Here is a 23662-nt window from a genome sequence, read left to right as displayed (position 1 = left end):
TTCGAGGAGGTTTTTGGGGGGTTCCGGAAGCATTTCAAGAAGTTTCAGATGGTTTTCGACGGGTTTCCGAAACGTTACAGAGGCTAAAATAGGCGTTTTCAGGAGTTTCGGAGGGTTTTAAGTGCGTAACATGGGGTCCAAGGGGGTTTTAGGGGGATTTGAAGGCATTTTCAGCGGAGGTTTTCGAGACGTTACAAAGGCATTTTCAGGAGTTTCGGAGGGTAACGCTCCTGAAAATACCCTCCGGAACTTTAGAAAACGCCGCTGATGCACTCTGTTATGTTTCTTAAAGACGCTTAAAATCGTCTGAAACTTTGTAACGCACCTGAGACCCTCAGAAACCCCCGTAAAGCTTTTTGAAGGGGATTCCCTTTAAATCACCTCGTACCCCATGTAACGCACCTAAAACCTCTCGAAAACCCTGCAAATGCCTAAGTTACGCGTCTGCAACGTCTTCAGAATCTACCGGAAGTCCTCTGAAGCTTCTTGAGATGCCTCCGAAATCCTCCTAAAACCTGCTTGAATCACATATAACGCCCCTAAAACATTCTGGAATCCTCTGAAACTACCTAAAACGTCTTTAAACTCTCTCTGAAACGCCGTGTAACCCCATGAAACGCCCCTAGAAGCGCACTGAAACCTGTTCACATCTACCGTTACTTGACTTTTTACGACTTATTTCTTTAAATAAGGCGGTATATTTAATCGTGTTTTTTTAAGCGGTACCATTATTGTGGTAAAAAAACTTCGATGTAGTTCTTGGACGGCTACCATGAAACCTTCTGTTTCCGAGAAGAGATCACTTGTCCTGCAGCTCCTTCTTGATCGTTATGTGGCGAATACCTCCAGGTTCGCCTTCGCCTTCAACCATGTTTCGAAACCTTTCTTATTCGTTGACGCGGAAACAGCAGGTATACACTGCTTCACTACAGCAACTTCCGAACTACAACCGGATGTCGTTGTTGAGTATAGTAGCTGCGACAATTTTTGCAACCTCTGTGTTGGTTGTAAACAGCTTTAGGTTGTCTACAAAAATGGGTGCATTGATTGAGTGTTCTACTTGAAGATTCATGACAAGGCAAGCACCATAGCGGACTAATGATATCGTTTTGAAGTATCCCCCTCCTGGTGCTGAGAGTTTTGGACCGCCAAACAGCTGTTCCGTCGGTAATTCTAAGGGACGAGCTGCACACCTCCATCGCGTGCTGCATTATTGCTTAATGACGCTCAGGTCTACCTTGTACAATTTCAGTGTCTTGAAATGGTACGACTGTGGTACTGAGTCGTACACATTCTTGTAGGTAGTCGATGTATGACATGCTCCGCATCCTCTGTTTTTTGAGCTTGAGCTTGAGCTTGATTCACCGCCCGTAGATGCTACTCCAGTATCGCCAGACCAACTACACTCACACAAGGAACCAATGAGATTATCTGGCAGGGACTTGTAGGCATCTTCAGTGTGTGAAGGTTGGTGATCTTCTATTTTTAGGCGAGAATGATGCCTGCCACGTCAGGTTGGTTGCAGGTCAATGTCAGGAAGGGGAAGGAAGTGATGATTGCAATCGTTTGTATCCACATCAGACCGAATATACCTCAGCGTCTGAACAAACTCATGCGGATGTTGGAGTGTTGGTGGGATATGGTTGGCAGAGGGTTCACACGTTGGTGCGTGGATGCCAGGCATAAGGTAATAAGGACTGTTCATTAAAGAAAGTGGACATCTGTTTACCAATAGTTTAGAGTTAAAACTAAACAAAAAATTGTGGATTTTTGCTCAGTGTGTAAAAACATTGTTCACTTCGGCAACACATTCAAAGAAAACGAAAAAAGTGAGAAATTTTCTAGATTGAGTTCAAATAAGGGCGAAAGTAACATGAGAGAGTTCTCTTCATCGACTCTCTCTTCTTCAAATTAAAGTGACAAGATGCAAGTTTTGTTAAACTTTTTGGGCATAAATCGCTAGGTTGCGATGCAATCTAGCGTCTAAGTGTAAAAAAGTTCGATTGAATTTGCATCTTGTCACTTTAATTTGCAGAAGAGAGAGTCGATGAAGAGAACTCTCTCATGTTACTTTCGCCCTTATTTAAACTCAATCTAGTTTTGAGCGATGTGTTGAATTAACTTAGCGACTAGCAGATAAATTCTGCACAAATGGTGTTCCAAAAAGTTGTGTCGTTTTGAGAATTGTGTACTAGTATCACTTCCGGTACCGCAATTTTTCAACGCTGAGCAGGGGACAGATGTGCTGGATGATGTAGGGTACATCAGAACCGAAAAATTTGGAAAAAAGTTTTAGGTGTGGCAAGCCAATTGTTCATGCGGCTTAAACAGTACTTCGTATTTCACAACAGGAACAATTAACGGTGAAAATAACATAAAGGAATGCATTAAAAACGACTTCTACCCATATATCGAAAACATACACGGAGAAATCAAACTACCTAATTTTTGAGTCGATTTTACTCAAAGCTGAGTATATCGAATAAACTAGTTACCCAAAATAAGGTTGTTTTCCCTCTTTCCCTCACCGATGTTGTCAAAAACAAACAGAGATGCATCTACCCAACGGGGGTCCTTGAGCCCAATAAGCCAATTTTGGGTAAATGCAGGTTTACTCAAATTTGGGTTGAATGAGGGGGGGTCTTGGGTTGAATTTACCTACTCTTAAGTAAATGTTTTTGCTGGAGGTGAAGGCAATTACCTAGTGTGATTTACTAGATTTACTCAAATTTGGCTTATTGGGCCGAACTATGGGATTGCGTCGAAAGAACTCAATTTTGGGTAGTTTGGCGGTTCCGTGTACGGATCCTCCATTGTTTTGGCCGGATCTGGCATCCGCTTATTATGTTTCTTCTACACTAGAGATGCTCAAGACGGAAAAAGTCGATTTTGTCGAAAAATGGCAAAATCCACAAAACTTCCCTGAACTGCGTCCTGTGAAAAGATACTGGACAATAATAAGGCGGCATCTCAAGATGGAAGAGAAGCAAGCTCTGTTGATTGCTTCAAGAAAATTTGGTCTGCGGCACAACGAAATGTTACGGAGAAAGTTGTGCAGAATCTAATGGGAAGTATCAAGAGGAAAGTCCAAGCGTTCATCAGAAATGCGAAGTAAATGTTCAAACTCACGTGAATTCGGCCACATGTATGTTGATTGTATTAAATAAAAAATAAACTTATGAATTTGTTCGAAAATAAATATTTTCTATTGAAAAACAGGTGTCCACTTTCTTTAATGAACAGTCCCTAGATTAGTGCAATTATTAATTTGAAGCTTAAGCGGCACAGTTCACTTGATTGCATAACTCGTAGGCGTTTTCTGATAGATTGACACTATGCTGTGAAAGTTGGAAGGAAGGGAAACGGATTTGCAACCATTTCTGGTTCTAGCGATGGCTATGAACATATGAATATACATGAGTTCTATATGTCTTACCTTTTGATCCCATGAGATAGCTGAGTATTTAAAGCAGAATTTACGGGTTGAATCCTTGTTGAAGATCAGTAATCCTTGTCAAGCTGCACTTTTCGGATCGACTTTAGGTTTTCACACGCGCACTCCAATATTTTTTTGCACTACTAACTTTTTCTCTTAATCAATTTTTCACACGTTTATTCTATCTTCTTGGCTTTCTCTAACAAATCATTTGAATGATCTCAGTAGAAATTTCACACAAGTTTATTAATAATATTTAAATCTCGAAACAAAACAAAATCTTCTATCGAACATCACACTTCCCCTCCCATCTAAGAATTCAGAAACTTGCGCCCATACAGTTGCGCTTTCTTCTCGAAAGCCGTCGATTTTATCGACGTGTTCGGCGCGTAGAACGGATTCATCAGATGTTTTATGTAGATTTCGTACATTTCGTTGAAGAAGCTCTTGATGCCGTCGTCGTTGCGGGTGTCATGTACCATTACAAAGCGCAAGTGCGCCGCAGTCACAAACCCCGACACGAACCACTGGTTGAACTTGTCGATCGACTTCAGATAGGTGTTGTTCGTTTTCCACTTGTGCTCGTCGATGAGATCCAGGGCGGCGTGCGCTATGAACTGGTTCAGATGCCGGTGGTCCTCTTTCTGAAATTGGGGAGAAAAAACGGGCGTTTGAGAACCATACGTCTTTACAGTCAATAAAGTCAATAAGTATGTATGTATAAGATTTCTCGACTTTTACAAAAATATTCTTAATTCTCAAGTGCACCCCCATATTTTATGGCATCCAATAAGAAGTCACTGGTCAGAAATTCAAATCCATTGAAATTAAAAGATGCATCAAATTTATGTTTTACGACTATTTTCAAACATTAAAAAAGCATAGCTGCATTAGAACTTAACGAAAAGTAATTACTTTAGCACGAATGGATCATTGAAGCCAACTTTTCCGCTACTCACCGCATCAAAACAAAAGAGCCACCGTATATGGACTGTAACACAGTGACAGCAATCGAGTTACGTCAAACACACACGACTACGGTGGCGCTATCTGTTTATTTCATAGCGGCCGTTTTAGTTATTTTAGTGATCCATTGGAAGATATTTACTTGTATGCTACAAGTTCTTCAAACAACATAAAGGATGATACGGTCAAAATTTGGTCACATAATTTGTTTCATAACTTTAGACTGCGTACACCAAAACAGCTGATTTTTGGACCAGTAAAATTTTCATCAAAATCGGTTTAGTATTTGCGGAGATATTGTGAATCCTGAAAACTGCAATTTTAAAATTTTGTACAAAGAGGATTAAAAAATAAGAACACATTTTTACTCTTTTATTTATAGAGCCAGAAATACTGAACCAATTTCAATGAAAATTTTTCTGTATGTAAAGTATACATATCATGTTGTGTAAAAATTTCATTCAATTTGATCCAGCCGTTACAAAGTTATATTTGTTCAGGCGGTCAAATTTTGTCAAATTTTGTCAAGTGAAGTCAAATTTTGGTCACACAATATTTTTCATAACTTGAGACTGCGTACACCAAAACAGCTGATTTTTGGATCAGTAATGGTACATTATATCAAATATACTATATTAACAATATAGGTCACTCTTACGATTTTTTGGCGACACCTTTTTAGTGAATGTGGAGCCACCAAGCGTCAGAAGAGGTACTACTACACACTAAATGCATGTGCTATCCGAATGACGTTTATTCTGTCGAATTGTCATTGCATGGTGGGGATGCCCATTTCTTCTGAAATAATCGATTAAACATAGATCGATTTTTTTTTTCAACTACTCAAATTAGAACAAATTTTATTCTCTCTTCTTGAAGAATTTCTGGCGTATATTATTGTCGCAGCACCAAATCGAAGTTGCGACTCGTGCGACATGCGAAGTTGCAGATGAGAAGTAAATTTGAATCGATAAACGTTCATAACAGACTAAAACACAGACGACCCAAATCGAACTTTCCGTTAGCGAGAGATGAACGGTATTTTCTCCGGAAATTAAACAAGAATTTCCTCGTGGGATCCCTTTAAGAATTGCACCCTGGATTTTTTTTCTCCAAGATTCCTCCTGAATCTCTTGGGGGATTCCTCCTAGAAATTATTCTGGAATTATTTTAGTAACTCCTTTCGGGATTGCTCAGAGAAAGCGTTCCAGCGTTCCTCCTCCATCTTCCAACATTTTTTTTATCTGGAATAACATATCTCCATGAATAAAACGCAATCAGTGAAGTACTAGATTTGTAGTATAATGATTTGTATAATGAGAAATTAAATTCTCCGTTACTGCAATAAAATGGTAACTGAAATAATGGTAACACAAAAGCAAGGGTTTATGACTGCTTGTGTGATTTGATGCTGTTTGAGCAAAACTTTGGGTGTTGTTGTATTCTCATTTAATGCAACTTCAACAACATATTTCCCCAAAGTTTTGCTCAAGCAGCATCAAACTAGGCTAAGAATCATAATACCCATGAGTTTGCACCGTTTCAATGCAGAAACGGAGAGTTTAGCATCTCACCATACAAAAAACCAACTCATTACTACAAATCTAGTATTCACTTATTCCTTCTGGGAATCCCGGAAAAAAAGTATTTCTGAAAACATTCCAAATTTATAGAAATCTCAGAAGGAATCACAAAAATAATTCCTGGAGGATTTCTGATACTTCAAAGAGGGAACTTCTGAAGGAATCCTGAAAAGATCCCTCGAAAAATATTAATTAAATTGTTCATATAAAACCGCGTTGGTGATTAACATAGTCACTTTGGAATTTCTCCGAAATTTCAAAACAAATTCCTTGAAAAATCCCAGAAAACTCTGTGGAAATCCTTAAAGGACGGAGTGAATTCCAGAAGGAACTTTTGGAGGAAAATACTGGTAGAAATCCCGGTTGAAATTCCCAGGATTTTTTGAAGGAACTCTTGGATAAATCCATGAAACAACTCCTGGTCGTTCTTGGAAAATTTTGGAGGAATTCCAGAAGGAACTCCGGGAGGTATTCGTAAAAAAAACTCCTGAGGGAATTGTTGAGGAGCTGCAGGAATCTGCAGGAATCCAAGAAAAAACTCCAAGAAACTCCTATAAGGGAATCCTATAAGGAACTTCTTGACGAATACTTGAAGAGAATTCTTGAGGATTCCTAGAATTAATTCTTGAAGGAAAATCAGAAGAAATTGCTGGAGTAATTTCAGTAGGAACTCCTGGCGGTTCCTCGAAGGAACCCTGGAGAAATTTAAGAAACAAAAACTTTAAATCAATCTCTGAATGCACTCCTGGAGGAATTTCAAAAAGAGCTCCTGAATGAATCTCAGAAAAAACTAGAAGGAAACCAAGGGGAATGACATATCCTTTTCTAATCGGAAAATCCGCATATATCCGTTCCCAACCGTCGCTAACCGCTGGTAACTGAGCCGCAGGTGTTGTTAGACGCGATTAACGATAGTTAGCAACGGATAACTAAACAACGGATTTTTCCGGTTAGCAAAGGAAAAGAGAAAACTGAGAAGGAACTTCCGTTGGAAAATCAGAATAATTTTACTAACTGAAGTTCAAGAATATGAAGGCTATTTTTACTAACTGAAGTTCACCCAGAAGCCCATGACTGTATATTTAAAAATAATGAGCTTTGCAAAGATTTCGCGACGATCGTGTAAATGTTCAATCCTTGACAGCACAATGTTCACACATCCAACAACAAAGGAAACCGATTAGTCCGGAATAAAACAACCAGTATTCGAATAAACTCACAGTTCACTTCGGAAGAACAACGAAATTAATCGAAATTAAATTTGACGGGTTCTCCCTGGCCAAGTTCGCAGGGGTTGACGGTATTAAAGTGAAGGAGTTTCATTTTGATTATTGTAATGTAGTGTTCTTTAGTGAAACATATCACCTTTTTAACACTTTAATGCGCCTCCAACGGTTCATCACGAACCGGCTGCTGCAGATGGAGTATGGCTGATCATATGCATCAGACATGCTCGATAAACAGGAGGAACCGCCGGGGCTCAGTAGAGTCTATTCCCAAGCAATAGTTCTAAGCCGGTTGGATTTGAGAAGGTTTTGATGATCGTTACAAATCCTAATAAAAGTATTATAGGATTTGTGACAGATTTTGGAACCTTTAACAGCCAGCTGACTTCAAAATGTTGTTTGGGCTCTATTTCCCACGTTTCTCGGTTGATTTTGATTAGTAAATCATTAATGTCATAGTCGCTTTTTCGATTTTTTACAATGTTAGTTGATCATATTTTCTTTAAATAATGCAATTAAAATCAATCGACGAATTAATAGTGGGAAGGAGATTTGCAGCACTTAATTGTGCTGATAGATTCGAAGCTAACGTGCGAACATTTAAACGCATTGTTGACATCAATGCGTTCGACGTGACATTTTGGACAAAAACTGACTGCTTTTTATTAACTGAACAACGTTACTTTTGTATGACTAGGTTGACATTTCTAGGCCACGCATGAAAAAAATGACATGGTTTATCGAGGTAGGACCGATAGGACAATTGAACGAATTTGAATATTTTTCATAGTATTTGTAGGGGGATGAATACATATTAGGTGACCAGCATTTTTTGTTTTATTACTTGGTGTATTTTTGTTTATCTCTTAGATGGTGTTATGACACTAACAGAAAAATATCAGAAATTCAGTTACATGTTTTTGTGGGTTTTGGACCGATGACAATTTAAGGACACAAGAGATGAACACAGAGAAGTAGAAAACGATTAGCGAAATCAAGAAAACAATTTGACACAAAATCGACTATATTAACATACGGGTTCGACTGATTCGATGAATCTATCTAGAAGTATCTAGAAGACAATTGACGCTAAGATGGGAAAAAGCTTGCAGTTGGGACTAGACTAAAATAGTGGCCGATAGGAAACACTCTTTTTAATAACGACATTCAGCATATTTACAATAAAACTACACTTCAATAAAGCAAAAACTAAAGTTGCTATGATAGAACATATCAGAATGACTGAATTGACTATTACCTTGGAGATCTACTTCGAATAACTGACAAATTGACAAGAACCTAACTAAATACATGGACCATACTACAAAAAAAAAACAATTGACAAAAAGAAAAAAAGGGGAAACTTTTATTAAAACTATTTTTGTTCAACGCAGGCCAAAACAGTGTCGACTTGGGCCACGATATGCCTACGTACTTCTGTGTGTTGAAACAAAAACAGAGGCTCATTGAAGCAAACGTAGGGAAAGGGTGCGGTGTTAGAACATAAGCACAGTGTGCTACCGCCGTAATCACTATGAAAAAAAAAAAAAAAATTAAATTTGACGGGTTCTATTCTCAGGTCCGGTTCGGAGCTCATTTTTTGTAAGCACGGAACGCTCAAACGTTGAAATTTCGTGCATCTGTCCATTAGCTTGTGCACCCTTGGATTCAATGTCTTGCACTCTGCTACAAGAAATTTGACGTGCATTTGCTTGGTGATCTTCCGGATTTTTGTAAGCTATCCAATCCGATGTATGTATGTCAGCGTGGACATTAAAAAATATGATATTAAAAGCCATTGTCAAAGGAAAATAGCAACCACCAGGGCAAAATATAAGTTAATTTTGAGGGTGAAAGTTTTAAATTTCGAAGTGAAACGATTTCGGTGACATTACAATGAGGGAGCATTCAAATTCTTCTACCGATGTATTCGTAGATGTCATCTAATGAAATATAGCGCATTTAGTTCACCACTGGACTATCGTTTCATGAGTTTTCATGAGTGCGAAAACGTAAATAAAGTGCGCGATTGCAACAAATCAACTTGGTGTGTCCAGAGCACTTATTCAGCATAAATCAAAGAAATAGTGCGCTGAAGACATCAACTGGATTTGATGCAATCGCCCACTTTTATTAACGTTTTCGCACTTATAAAGACCGAGTGAGCAGTCCAGTGGTGAACTAAATCAAGCCTAACTTTACAAAACACCGTATGTAACAAATGTAAACAAACCGATATTTTGATGATTCTGCATACACTGGTATAGATTCTATATGTAAAGCTTCTTTTTATTGTCAAATAGCATTCCAATAGTTTGTACGAATTAAAATCAAAAACACCCTATGTAACAATATATCATAACAAATATATTTGTTACATACGGTATCAACACCCTATCTACCATTCTGATGGTATCATAGCAAACTGCGACATACGGTAAGTGTCGTTTGGTGTCACTTTTTTTCCCGCGTTCCAAGAACCTAACCACAACACACACCACTTTCCCAGTCGGTGCATTATCCTACCTAGTGTATAATCGATGAAACTTCATTTCAAGTGTCGGCAGCACAGCGCTGATGCCGGTTTCAACACAAATCTTAGAATTACCAAATGCGAAGCTTCAAGTCCTTCGGTGATGCTGTATATGGATATCAAGCAGAAAGATCATCATTCAACCTTTTTGCACATCAGCCAAGACCTCCGGATCTAGATTATGGTGGCGAGTTCATAATGACAATATTAGACCTCACTCTCTGCAACGCTAATTTTGTGTGGAAATTCCATATTATTTTGTATACGATTATTAGGTTCGGAAATATTCCACGAGAGTACTCCCCTTCTCTCTAGAGTGTTCCCATAATTTGTGGACAGCGTCTAAAATTTCCATTGTCGATTCATCTTTGTTAATGGGTATCACCAGTGGATGACTAATTGACTAATCTAATAAGCAGCGGAAAACAAAATTTATCTTACGCAGTTTCCACATATACCGTATGTACAAAACGATACTAAAAATACCCTATCTAACATTTTCACTTCCTCAAATAAAAATGCTAAAGAAATCAATGTCTAATTCCTCAATTGAGTTTTATATGATACAATTATTTAATCAAAAGCTGTTTAGCGACGAAAAAACTAATTACGATTTTTTTCATGAATCAAAATTTTTGCAAGCGATTTTCTCCGATCAATGAAATTGTTACATACGGTGTTTTGTAAAGTTAGGCTAGAAATGCGCAATATTATTTTGTTTGTTTATATTGTAAATCGATTATTTATTATTCGATTATTTTGGAACAAAAAACTTTGGCACCCCTAACATCTGTTTTCAGAAATGTCACCTTGCACGGTAAACAAAAATTGATCAAAATACAATTATTGACTTTTTCTGACAGCAGGTGGTGCTGTAATCATTCGTAAACGGCGTCTCCATGTCGTTGTATGTGAAAACACGAAGTGACCTATATTGTTAATATAGTATATTTGATTATATGTAGCTTGTACCATAAAATTTTCATCACAATCGGTCTAGTATTTGCGGAGATATTGTTGAACTCTGAGATATGCAATTTTAAAATTTTGTGCAAAGAGGATACACACATATTTACTGTTTTATTTATAGAGCCAGAGATACTTAACCGATTTCAATGAAAATTTTCCTGTATGTGAAGTATGCATATCAAAATGTTGTGTAAAATTTCATTCAATTTGATCCAGCCGTTACAAAGTTATATTTGCTTAAGTGGCACCCGGTCGGTTTTTTTCATATTCAAACTGCTACAACTTTAAAAATATTCATACAAAATGGCTCAAAATTTTACTAAGAACATATTTTCATAATAGTACTATACTGTAAAATTTTGATAAAAATCGGAGCAGTATTGGTAGTTCTAAGGTATGCACACAGCAAAATCTAGCCACCGCATTTTGGATAGAAATTTCTCTATTTTCAACGAATCGTGGCAATCTCTGGCGCAAATGAAAGCTTATTGTGTAAGGAATCGAAAAATATTTACTTCGGGATATATTTTGACATTGTGTTTAAAATAGAGTCAAGGGAACAAGAAGTCCTCGAAAAGTTTTTGCACAAACGTGCTGAAAATCTGCCAATGTACATTAAAGCGACCGTCCCCGCAGACCTAAGTTAGCTTTCAAGTATTCGGTTCTATACATCATTACAACCTGGAAAGGTTGCAGATCAACTTAAGAGCAAGAAAAAATCGAAGTTTGGCAATAAATACATAGTTTGGTCAACAAAATGAATTTGTGGTTTGAAAAACCGAACTTTTAGAAATACATGTACAGCAAATCATCTTTTTCACTACGAGAAATGTCGGGAAAATGGCTGGCACCCCTTATTCAAAAGCTTAGATATTGTGTATTGATTTGTATTGATTATTGTCCTCTGTTTTTGGCGGAGAATGCTTGCGTTTGTATGCAGAAAACTACATATGTAGGAATTGTACTGCATTTTTCCAAAAACGTAAAATCTCATACACTTCAAAACTCAACCCAATTGAAATATATTGAGTAACCGTGAATTGGAACCTTCAAAAAATGTCAAGAACGACAGCTTTCATCGAAAAATAAGATTGATTTTGACACAAAGGTGGTAAAAATTTCTTGGCATGCGGTCGAAGGTACTGTGCAAAACTTTACGGAAGGACTCAATCTCAAAACTCGAGATGACGGATATAATAAGTCAAATCAGCAATGTCTTGATGTTGATTTAAAGTAAATTAATGCTTTTTTACGATGAATTGCTTTTGGTTTGGGAACAAGTTGGAATGAATTATTACTGCTTGATTTTCTTTGGCCAGATTTTGCTGTGCGCATACCTTATAATCAACATTGTGCTTTACTGACCTTAAACTTCCGATAATTTACTATGGAGCGCCTTTGTGCAAAATTTTAAAAAGTTAGGTCGATGGTTTTATCTATATATCAACCAATACTCAATCGATTTTGATGAAAATTTTATGGTATAAGCTACATATAATGTAGCATTACTGGTTAATAAATCAGCTGTTTTGGTGTACGCAGTCTAAAGTTATGAAAAAAAATGTGTGACCAAATTTTGACCGTATCACCCTTTATGTCAATAAAATTTAATGGTCTATACATATGTAAAAATCACATTTGCAATAAAAGACCTTAAAATGTTTATATTTTGATGGAATTTTCCCTTGAATACCCTAATATTCATTTGGATCGTCTAAAACGGTATTATATTCTATTGCGTCTTATGATTATTTGTTTCTTTGGCACCAATAATGTAGGAATTGAACAAAAACTAATGAAATTCGGGACGGGAAAGTCAAATGCATTTCAAAAATAAGCTTTTCGGAGGACCATTACCTTTGACTTAGAAGTCGAAGAACATTTTAGTAAAGCGGACAGGCCTAGTGTATAAGTCAAACGATGATGAGTGATTGCATTTATATTGTCAAAATGGCATATTATTATTAATTCATTTATTCAACTAATAATTTCGAAACAGCAAAGTTAAATTCGGTATTTTCGGAAGTTTTGTTCTTTTCGTTATAGGACTTTTGTCGGCCACAGTGAATGAAGCTTGGTCGTATAATTTATTTTGTAGGGAAAGCTTTGACGCCAGTTCTGAGTCTAATTACATCAAATTAAATCGTTTAGTGCAGTATTGTACTGTATTTATTGTATTCACCTTATGAACTCATAAGTCATAACTGTCCAGTATTGATGCCATAAGAATTGTATGTATTACATATATTTTCAAAAATATGTTCGTTTGGTTATAACTAATAAATAACACATTATCATAGACAATGCATTGCAATGGTATAAATACAGTAATGTGCAAATCAAATTCAAACAGGAACCATGCAAGCACCGATGCACAGTGGGAAAATAAGGTACAAAACCTTGTACAAAACCGACAAAGAATTCTGTAACTTTTGAAAACCACGAATGCGATTTACGAAGTTATACTTTTCTAATGTTAAAATGTGCGGGGAATCCAATAAAACCGGTTTCATAAACCGCACGGATCGTTAACATGCTCATTTTACCCCAATTCCCCAATTTTTTAGCCGTTTTTATAGAAATTCATGTATTTTCAGCAGCGGAAATGATCTTGAAGTATAAAACTCGACCGATCATGCTCATATACATATATTGCGGATATGAATAAAAATGTTAAACTCGATCGCATGTAATATGTACTTCAAATGTGTTAAAAGCGAATAAGTGTGTTCGCCATAAAAAGTTATTATAGCAAACGGTCTGCTACCTAGACCTCTTAAATAAACATGAGTCGGCGGCTGTCGGCCTCTTTCAACTCGAACTGCCTTGTGCTACAGACGTCTTACCAAACAGCTCCGAAAGTCTACAGCGTGGTAATTCAATAATCTCTAATCAGTTCTCCGGTAACCTCGAGTCCACCTCAGATTAAAACCTATTCGCGGATATAAAAGTTGGCGACGAGAAAAGTTAACGTAAAATAGTGCGCGTGTGAAAACCGATCAAATTTCGCGAATTTTCTGGTGTGATTTCGAGTCCGGACAGTGGTTGTTTTTTTCTCCCATTGTTGGAAGTGGGCTGTGTGGAGACAAACCAGCGGCGGCGGCGTAGTACCGACGACAGCCGATTGCATCAGCCGGTCCCACTCGGGGAACGTACCAGCAGCAGCAGCAGCCATCATTTTATTTTTCGGACCGCAGCGGAGAAAGTGTCTTTTCGACGCGGCGGCGGCGGATTTGATTTCCCGAGAAAGCTGACGACGCAACGTATTTCGTAGGTGGCGGTAGGCATTTTTTGCAACCCGCGAAGGGCGTTTCGCGGTAGAGGTAAGCGTTTATTAGCTTTTCTACAACGCCATTGTGTGACATTAAAAGCAGCGCGGTGATTGTTTTATTAAACATTGTTTTATTAACAGTGAAGAAGAAAAGAAACGAAGCACGGAGAGAATTGGGTGATTTTTTTTTCACTGTACAGTAACGCCATTTTGTGTCTAGTGAATTTTGGTGATAGCACGGAATGAGAAGTGTTTTAAATTAAATTAAACGATTTTTTTCTTTATATTTAACGAAAGTGTAGAAATCCATCGACGCGGTAACACGGCATTTTGCAGCGGTTGGGCTATTTCGTAGTGTGAAGATTTTTGCTGACTGGCCGTGACATCGTGACGTTTGCGGTGACGATTTCGTTGGTCAAAGCCCGGACTACCGGACGATTTTCCTTCCTCTTGCTGGAGCGTGCGTCCGTCGGAAGTTTTCTGGTGAAATTGCCAGGTACCGGAAATAGGTCGAATCGCCTTTGGTAAGTCGTTTTATTTTTTTCCTCTTATTTTATCAATGCTTAAGAATTGTTTCTATTGTGTGCACAAAACAGTGAATTGTATTGTTCATGAAAAAGTGCTTTGTGTGTTCACATTGAACAATAAGCCGTTTACCGCATAACTGGCGGAAGTGCCATTTGCAATTTTGAATAGTTTTAAAAGATTTTTTTTAATCGATTTATTTTGTGCAAAATTTTTGCGTTGATATCCTGATTTTAATTCGATGTTGTTTTAAGTTAAATATCTGTTTATACTGATTTTTTTGAATTGATTTTAAAAATTATAGAAACAATGTCTCGTGTTGCTCCGAATATCGAACCGTACCGCAAAGGACAATCGTTTGCGTCATGGTTCAAGCGACTAGGATACCATTTTCGCGTGAATAAAGTAGTAGAAGCGGACAGAAAGGATCAAATGTTCTTACTTGGAGGAGATTTTTTGTTCGAGGTAGCTCAGAGCTTGTACCTTAGTGATGAGTTACTCGATGCAGCACCTTTTGATGAATTAATCGAAAAGCTGAAACAAAAACTGGATAAAACGGATTCCGCGTTAATCCAACGTTACAAATTTGGCTCCAGGGTTCAACAACCTGGTGAGACAGCCAGTGATTTTGTTTTCTCGCTGAAACTCCAAGCGGAATACTGTAATTTCAAGAACGACAAGCAGGACCGCATAGTAGATCGCATATTGATTGGTTTGTCGGATGACAATTTAAAACAGAAGTTGTTGGCTGAGGATAGCGAAAAACTTAACTTGGCTCAGGTTGAGAAGATGGTGACAACATGGGAAATGGCTAATTCCAATACAAGAGCATTGACACAGGACGGTTCCTTAGGGCAAATTGCTTCTATTGTTGGTGCGCGAGGAGCTCTCTTGCAGCGTGTAAAACAGTTAGCTCAAAACCGAGGACCAGTCAAAAGTCGACTAGGTTTCAATCCTCCGTCCGTTTCTCCTGTACGAGGTAGTCAGCCCAGCGCAAATTCCTATGGCTACAACGATCGTAGAAATCATACTTCACAATCCAGAGAGTCCAGGCAAGTAAGATTCCAAGAACATCGGAACAGATACCAGGGTGCAAGCAATCAGCGAGCGGATAGTAGAAGCGGTAGGCAGCTGGTCTTCGATCAAAGGGTGTGCAGCTATTGTGGGGTAGTTGGACACGTCCGAAGGAAGTGTTATAAGTTGAAACAGTATAAGAAAGACCCGATCAACAACGTGAATATGGAAGAGCCTGAGACAAGTACCTTGTCCAGTATGATGAATCGTATTTCCTGGGACGAAAAGAGTGATGATTCCGATAAAGGTGAATTACAATGCATGCATGTTTTGTCTGTTAACAATATAAGCCATCCATGTTTACTAGAACTAACTATTCAGGGTGTTAATTTGCAAATGGAGATTGATAGTGGCTCCGCTGTTTCCGTCATTGGGAAGAAGTTATATTTGGCTAAATTTGATGTTCCCATTGAGAAAAGTTTAAATAATTTAATAGTGGTAAACGGTTCCAGATTGAAAATTGCTGGGGAAGTTGTTGTTTCGGTTAAATTTCGGAATATAAAGGCAAAATTGAAGCTTATAGTTTTAGATTGTGATCATGAGTTTGTACCTTTATTAGGGAGAACCTGGTTAGAAGTTTTCTTTCCAGATTGGCGATGTTATTTTGACAAACAAGTAATGGTTAACAGTTTAACTGACAGTAAGAATAAAGACGTGATGAATTATGTTGGAAACAAATTTTCTGATGTTTTCATTCAAGATTTCGCAACTCCCATTGATGGTTATGAAGCCGAGTTGGTTTTAAAAACAGACAAACAAATGTTTAAGAAATTTTATGACATTTCCTACAGGTTGAGGGACAAAGTAACTAAATGTTTCGATAGTCCAGATTGTCAGAGTTTTGAAATTCCTATGCATAAAAGTGCAGACTACAGACGAAACCCTTTTATTGTTTTAGATAGCTTGTCTAAAGCAAATATTAATGCAAATTGGGAGGAAACGATAGTGTTTGTAATTTGGTTGAAATACCTGTACTATACCATTTGCAAAGGAGGTTTGTTGCAGTGGGAAACTCCTTCGTATTACTATAACAGAAACATTCCAGTTTTGTCTTGCAAACTATATTGGTTGTATAGTTTGTTGAAGAACGAATTTATTGCTTTTTGGAATGGTAGTTGTAACAAATCAGATAGTTCACCTTTTGGAAACAATTTCCTTGAATTGTTCAATCCAAGACAACAAATCGTAGTAGCTTATGGTGCATTTGATGAAGTAGTTCTGCATTTTGTTGGCAGAGTAAAGAAATCCAAGTTTTTGACAAGCAGTTTTTTGAAAAAGGTGGAAAATGAGTTCATTGAAAATGATATATCGTGTTCAAAAGTTGTAAAAACATGTTTGGCATATTTTGCTAGATTTGGGTTTCCGGATATTTTTGTATCCGGTCCTCCATTCAATTCTCATGAATTTAAAAACTTTCTTGAGAGGCAAGGAATACGGGTCCTAAACAGTCCTCCATACAACCCTGCTAGTAATGGCCAGGCGGAGAGATTAGTTCGTACGGTAAAAGATGTATTGAAAAAGTTTCTACTTGACCCTGAACTTTTGAGCATAGAGCTGGAGGATCTTATTAACCTGTTTTTAATAAATTTTAGAAATAATGTGACGATGGATGGTAGCTTTCCTTCCGAAAAAGTTTTCAGTTATACTCCTAAGCTGTTAATCGATTTGATTAATCCTAAGCGATACACTAATAAAAAAATACCATTAACAAATAATAAGCGTAATGATGAACTAACCGCTGGATCTAATAATGAGATTGAAACAACTAAAGATCTTTTGGATAGTCTGATGGCGGGTGATGCTTTATGGTACAAGAATAGCAATCCTCACCATCAGGCTAAATGGTTAAAGGCGTATTTTGTAAAACGGTTTTGTAAACATATTTTACAGATTACGATTGGAAACGGTACAATCATCACGGCGCATCGAAGTCAAGTTAAGCTCATAGACGATGCGGACGGCCGTGCGCGAAGAAGGATGGTGGTGCATGTCGATCGCACTGTCGATAACCCTGGTCCATCACTGCCATCATCACCGTTACCATCAAGATCAACGCCACAAGAAACGAGTCACGAGGAAGAGCCGAGCGAGGAGCCTTTCCGGGGTTTCCCGAAGTGCGAATTGCGCGGTGTCGAATCTCAAGTTAAGCCGAACCGAAAGCGGAAGTCTGATGCCAGCCTGGCGCTCGATGGCCTGCCGAGGCGGTCGAAGAGAAGAAGAAGAACAAATCATAAAAGTGAATTCGAATATTTTTAATGTTAAATGATCATATTGAATTGTATGTTCTAATTTTTGATGAAATCGATTTTTGTTAAATAATAGATAAACTATTAACTCGAAAAAAGGAAGGACTAATATGTACTTCAAATGTGTTAAAAGCGAATAAGTGTGTTCGCCATAAAAAGTTATTATAGCAAACGGTCTGCTACCTAGACCTCTTAAATAAACATGAGTCGGCGGCTGTCGGCCTCTTTCAACTCGAACTGCCTTGTGCTACAGACGTCTTACCAAACAGCTCCGAAAGTCTACAGCGTGGTAATTCAATAATCTCTAATCAGTTCTCCGGTAACCTCGAGTCCACCTCAGATTAAAACCTATTCGCGGATATAAAAGCATGAATGATTGTCATGCCCGTTTTACCATATTCCTCCAGATTTTCGCATTTCTGGTAGGACATGCCATTTATCTAGGGAGAAAATCAGTAAAAATCCATCAAAATGAGTTTTTACCTGGTAAATACATTTGAGCCATCGAATAAATCGGGATAAAAAATCCAACGAACTGCTTTTTTGGTCATTTTGCCTTGATGCCCCAAAAATATAATTTTTTGAACTGAAGAGCTCTGCAACTTTTGAAAACCATGCATGCGGTCTACGAAGCCATACTTTTCTGATGTAAAAATATGCGGGGAATCGAATAAAATTGGTTTCATAGGCTGCACGGATCGTTAACATTCTCATTTTACCCCAATTCCCCATTTTTAGCCTTTTTTGATAGAGATTCATATATTTTCAGAAGCGAAAGTGATCTTGAAGTATACAATTTCCACCAATCAAGCTCATATATATTGCCGATATAAATGAATGTTAAACTTGACCGCATGAATGATTGTCATGCCCATTTTACCATATTCCCCCAGATTATCGCATTTCTGGTAAGATATGCTATTTATCTAGCGAGAAGGTCAGTAAATGTCCATCCAAATGAGTTTCTACTTGGTAAATACATTTGAGCCATCGAATAAATCAGGATAAAAATTGAACAAACTGGTATTTTGGTCATTTTGCCTTGATTCCCCAAAAATATCATTTTTTGAATTGAAGTGTTCTGTTACTTTTGAAAACCATGAATGCGATGTACGAAGTCATGTTTATCTAATGTAAAAACGATGGATTGCAGTCAGCTAACTACTGTTTTCTTTAAATTGATATAGTTAAATCGGTGTACTATGGACATAACTTAAGTGTTACGTCAACATATTTGTGATTTTTTTCTTATCAAAATTAGTCATATTTTATCATAAAATCTTTATTAAATTGGGCATACGTCTATATATCTGTGATTTTTTTTTTCTAATTCAAAATTAGTCATATTTTATCATAAGATCAAGATCTTTATTAAATTTAGAACAATGCCTGTTGGAGTTTCTTCTGGGATTCACCAAGATATTCCTGCTGGAAAACATCCAGAAGCTGATGATAGGATTCGTACACGGAGAAACTGAAAAACTCAAAATTAGGTACTTTTAAACTCAATTTTGAGTTCTTTTTCGTCTCCCTTTTCATGCGCTCTTTCTAATGTTGTCAGAGAGTGAAGAAAGAAACAGCCCAGCTTTTGCAGTTCAGTGCGTCAAGCCAAAACTGAGTTTCTAGCACAGTACTCAAATGTGAGTGAATACAACCTAGTCAAAATTTCGGTTAGGTGAAAAAAACCTAAAATTAGGTATTCCTTTCACATGGAAACAAGCGGGAACAACCCAACAAAAACATCGATTCCATCAACTCAAAAGTGGCTTGACGCACGCAACCCCGAAGTTGAGTGGAAAGAACTCACTTTTGGGTAGTTTCGTCTCTCCGTGTACAGAAATACCCTAGTGATGTATTCAATAATTTTCCAAGGGATGTTAAAAAAAAGCTCTCTGAGATTTTCTTCATAGATTTCTTTTTTTTATATATATCCAGAAATTTGAACTGCAGTTGTTCTAGCTATTACTGCTAGGGGGTGCCAGCTAAATTTGCTCCAGGAAGTATTGATAGGATTCCTCCAGGAATATTTTTTGGGAATATTTTTCACTTCCAGGAAAATCTGCTAGAATTAGTTAAGGTGTTCCTGAATGTATTCCTTCAAAATTTCCTCCTGCATTTTTTCTGAGATTTTTCCAGGGTTTGTTTTTCAAGCATTTCTCCTCATATTTATTCACTGGATTCCTCCTGTGATCCTCTAGAAATTCTGACTAGGATTCTTCTAGCTATTCCTGCTACAATTTCTCCAGGTAATCCTTCCGAGACTCCTTCTCTGCCATACTATGCCCAATGGTCCCATATTATATGGGAATCCCGTATAACATGGGATAACGATGCGTAGAACGGCAGTTCTAGGATTACAGAAATTCCTCATTTGATGCTTCCAGCAATTCCCTCACATATTCTATCAAAAGTGACGTGAATTTCGACTGGGAATTGATATATCGTTTCAACTGGCTTTCGACTGGTTTTGTATTAAGGACAGACTTGTTAGAATCCTAAAATGGCCGCCACAAAGGCCGACTTTGGCACCTACTCAAAATTTCGAGCGCACAAATCTCTTCGTAAACGAAATCAGTGCACCTGATCTTCTTATTTTAAGTTTGCTACAAGTGAGCAAGAACAGAAAAATAAAATGCACTCTTGTTTGAAGCTTGCTTCTTGAGATTTATGCATCTGAAGTTCTGATGCACTGTTCAAACGGGATTTCAAGTCGTTTGTCCTTAAAGTTTATCCAGAAATTCTACCGTATATATCTCCAGGAATTCCTGAGAAGATAACTCCCAGAACTTTTCCAGTGAATCCTGTGGGGATTTCCCAGGGATTACTGGCGGGATTCCTCTAGGAATTGCTGTAGGGTTTTCTACAGGAATTCCACTTTGGATTCATCCAAAAACTCTTCTAAAGATTCAGAAATTTGTATTTGGGATTTCTTCGGGGATTCGTTCAGTGATGCCAACCCTTTGGAGTCGGAGGGGTCATACATGATCCCGATGTTGAAACCGAGCATAACAAACACGTTTGAGGCCAGCGAGGATACGATCAAAGGGTTAATTACATCATTACTGTAAAGTAGCGTAGATTATATTCCGTGAGCATTCGCTACAATAAAAGTATCACAAGATATACAGATGTTGCGACCCATACTTTAAAATACATTGGGGTCCATATGTATGTAAGTGGACACCCAAATAGAAACAAAAGTATAGATACTCATACTATTGTGAGGTACAACAGGAACGATTACGAAAGAATTACGCGATAGAGAGGAGCGATACAAGAGCAGACTCTGTAGACATTGAAGGTTGTAATTCCAATAGTTTGTGGCATGGATTACACTTTAGATTACATTCCGCGAACGCTCTTCACATTTATAGCATGATATTGCGCATTGCGCAGTTAAAAGTGCGACGAGGAAGTGCGGAATCTCAAATAAAAGAGCGATTTGGTGTCAGATCGTTTCGGTGTCTTCATCGCACTTATTCATTAGCTCATGATGAATAAGTGCGGTGAAGACACCGGAACGATTTGATGCAATATCGCACTTTTATTTAAGATTCCGCACTCTGTCGCAGTCCAGTTAGCAATGCAATAAACTATACAATTTGTAGATATTGAAACCCAAACCTCACAGTGTATTAGAGGCTATTCGTTTTTCACGGAATGTACAACTACCACAGTACCGAGTTACTCGTAATATTACAAGGTTCAATGGTCGTCATCGTGACTAAACTTTTTGAAAAGAGTGTACAGAAATGATGGTAGATATTGAAGATCCTAATAATAGAAATCAACTTCAGATTAGTTTGGATAAGCTAGATCACCCAATGATACTTGACATTATTTTCTAATGATGTTTTTTTGAGTACCGTAGACTATGTTCTGCGAAAATGCAGCGTGTATAAAATTTGGTTTAGTATGCATGATTTGTGACACAAACTTCGGAGTACTTTGAAGACCTTAGATAAGTTCTGGGATGAAAACTTAAGCACATTATGATGGGTAGTAATACACTGCATGTCAAGGATCAGTGAAAACTGTTAACGATTAGTGAAACGATGAAATTTGAGCAAAAACATGTAGAATTAATAAAAAAAATACAAAAACGCTACGTATTTTCAGCTAGCAGCAAAAAGGAGGAAGCAAATGGGACCCCGCATTTTTCAACACAAATATTTCCCTTGACTATAAAAAAGACTCCAGGATAACATGTTTTAAAAGACACCGACACGTTATATGCTTCCAGAGAGCTTTTTTGCTCTGCGAAGGAAGCACGACACTGGACAAGCATGCAACGCCCAGTGGCACAGCCGAAAACTTTTCCTGACAGCTGCGACGGGAATCGAACCCGCGCTTCCCAGCACGATGCGACTAAGAGCTTGGTGACACTAGCCGTACGACCACGAAGCCGCGCAGTATTTGAAAATAAAGAGGATATTGCATTTCTACCAAAAGAAGATCGTACCAGGTGTTTACGGGTTAAATACTGTGGAAGGGCCCGTAGGAAGCTGAGAAGCGAACTTTGTCCGAGTTGGAACGTTATGCCAAAAAGAAGAAGACGATAGTCGTGAAAATCAACAAACACATTTATTTTTGTTTCAAACTGAATTGATTTCTGTCCGTGTAATTTTTGGTATTCCTCCCTATCCTTCTTCTTCTTCTTCTTTTTTCTGGCCAACTAGCACCGTTCGGCGCCAGTTGTGTTTTACGTCGGCTGGGTCTAGGAGCTAAGCCTTAAATTCCGACGCCCCAGGGAGACAGCCCCACACCTGAGGACCCTACATATCGAACCCATCAACACATGGGCCGGGACCTACGGCTTTACTTCCTATCCGAGGGAAGACGTGATCACGGATTTTATGTCTCAGAAAATCCCATCGGCGTCGACGGGAATTGAACCCCGACCGACTGGGGTGAGAGGCAACCACGCTTACCACTACACCACCGACGCCGACCTCCCTATCCTTAGCGCTACTCTTACCTTAGCCTCCTTGTTGGCGTTGACGAACTCCATTTCGAAGATTGGATTATCATTATGCCCGACAATTGCGAAATAGTAACTACTACTCATCACGAATCGGGAAATGGAATGGAAATAGTAAAAACACGTACGAACTATTAATAAAAAAAAGATCTTGATGCACTAGCGATTGATTCGATATTATTTTATGAGGAGCCAAAGCAGTTTTTGTTTGTAAACAAGCTACTGCACGAAAATCAATGGAACTGTCACCAGCTGTCGGCGGACCTCGCAACTGCACGAAAACAGCGGAGCATGCGCATATGAATGTGGAAGGTGAGGAAGAACATATAAAAATGTATTAGTAGATAGAGGAAATATATAATGACGTTAGCTTTCAATTCCGCAAAAACTTGTCGTGAACAATATATTAATTTTCTGAATTTATACTAGGGGTACTCACTAAACAGATTAAATTGCAGCGTAAGCCATGATTTTCTGCTTATTTGAAACGTTTCATGATTTTGCCAATGAAATAATCAAAGATTGCCATGGTAATAGCGACGTTTAATCAGTTTAATCAGTTTACGCTGTTAAGTGACACTGAGGAAGATTACAAGTGGTAGTCGAAATACGCGTATCTATCAAAGGTTAAGCAAAATAGGGCGAAATTAAAGGGTACACTGAACCAAAACCCCATCCCGAAATCGACTGATTTGTCCGACCATCCAGTCCAAATTACCAAAATCGTGTTTTCGAATGACGAATCAGTCATACGGCAATCATCCTGAAAAGCGGATGACGATCATCTTATTCGCGTATGAGTCGACGCACGCTATGTGAATGTATATTAGTTGCAGAGGGAAGGCCACACAG

The 23662-nt window shown here is 38.1% G+C and overlaps 1 protein-coding gene across 1 annotated transcript; it reads right to left on the bottom strand.

Annotated features, from left to right (window-relative positions):
* Positions 1–3657: 3657 nt before the first annotated feature.
* Positions 3658–23032, bottom strand: LOC109414203 (probable trafficking protein particle complex subunit 2). The gene is made up of 2 exons (XM_062858872.1): positions 22808–23032; positions 3658–4080 (listed from the first exon to the last, which is right to left on the bottom strand). Exons 1-2 carry the CDS (start codon positions 22895–22897, stop codon positions 3748–3750), a joined length of 423 nt encoding a protein of 140 aa, XP_062714856.1. The 5' UTR covers positions 22898–23032; the 3' UTR covers positions 3658–3747.
* Positions 23033–23662: the final 630 nt, after the last annotated feature.

Source organism: Aedes albopictus, chromosome 3 (assembly GCF_035046485.1).
Source record: "Aedes albopictus strain Foshan chromosome 3, AalbF5, whole genome shotgun sequence".
Lineage (NCBI taxonomy): Eukaryota > Metazoa > Arthropoda > Insecta > Diptera > Culicidae > Aedes > Aedes albopictus.
The sequence above is the reverse complement of the archived record's forward strand: the minus strand, read 5'-3'. Positions and strand labels throughout refer to the sequence as shown.

Bases quoted from the DNA above. Each gene is read 5' to 3' on its own strand.
- LOC109414203 (XM_062858872.1), bottom strand. From the start codon at position 22,897: ATGAGTAGTAGTTACTATTTCGCAATTGTCGGGCATAATGATAATCCA. The intron at 4,081-22,807 runs GTAAGAGTAGCG...CCCCAATTTCAG, and splicing joins ACGCCAACAAGGAGGCTAAG to AAAGAGGACCACCGGCATCT.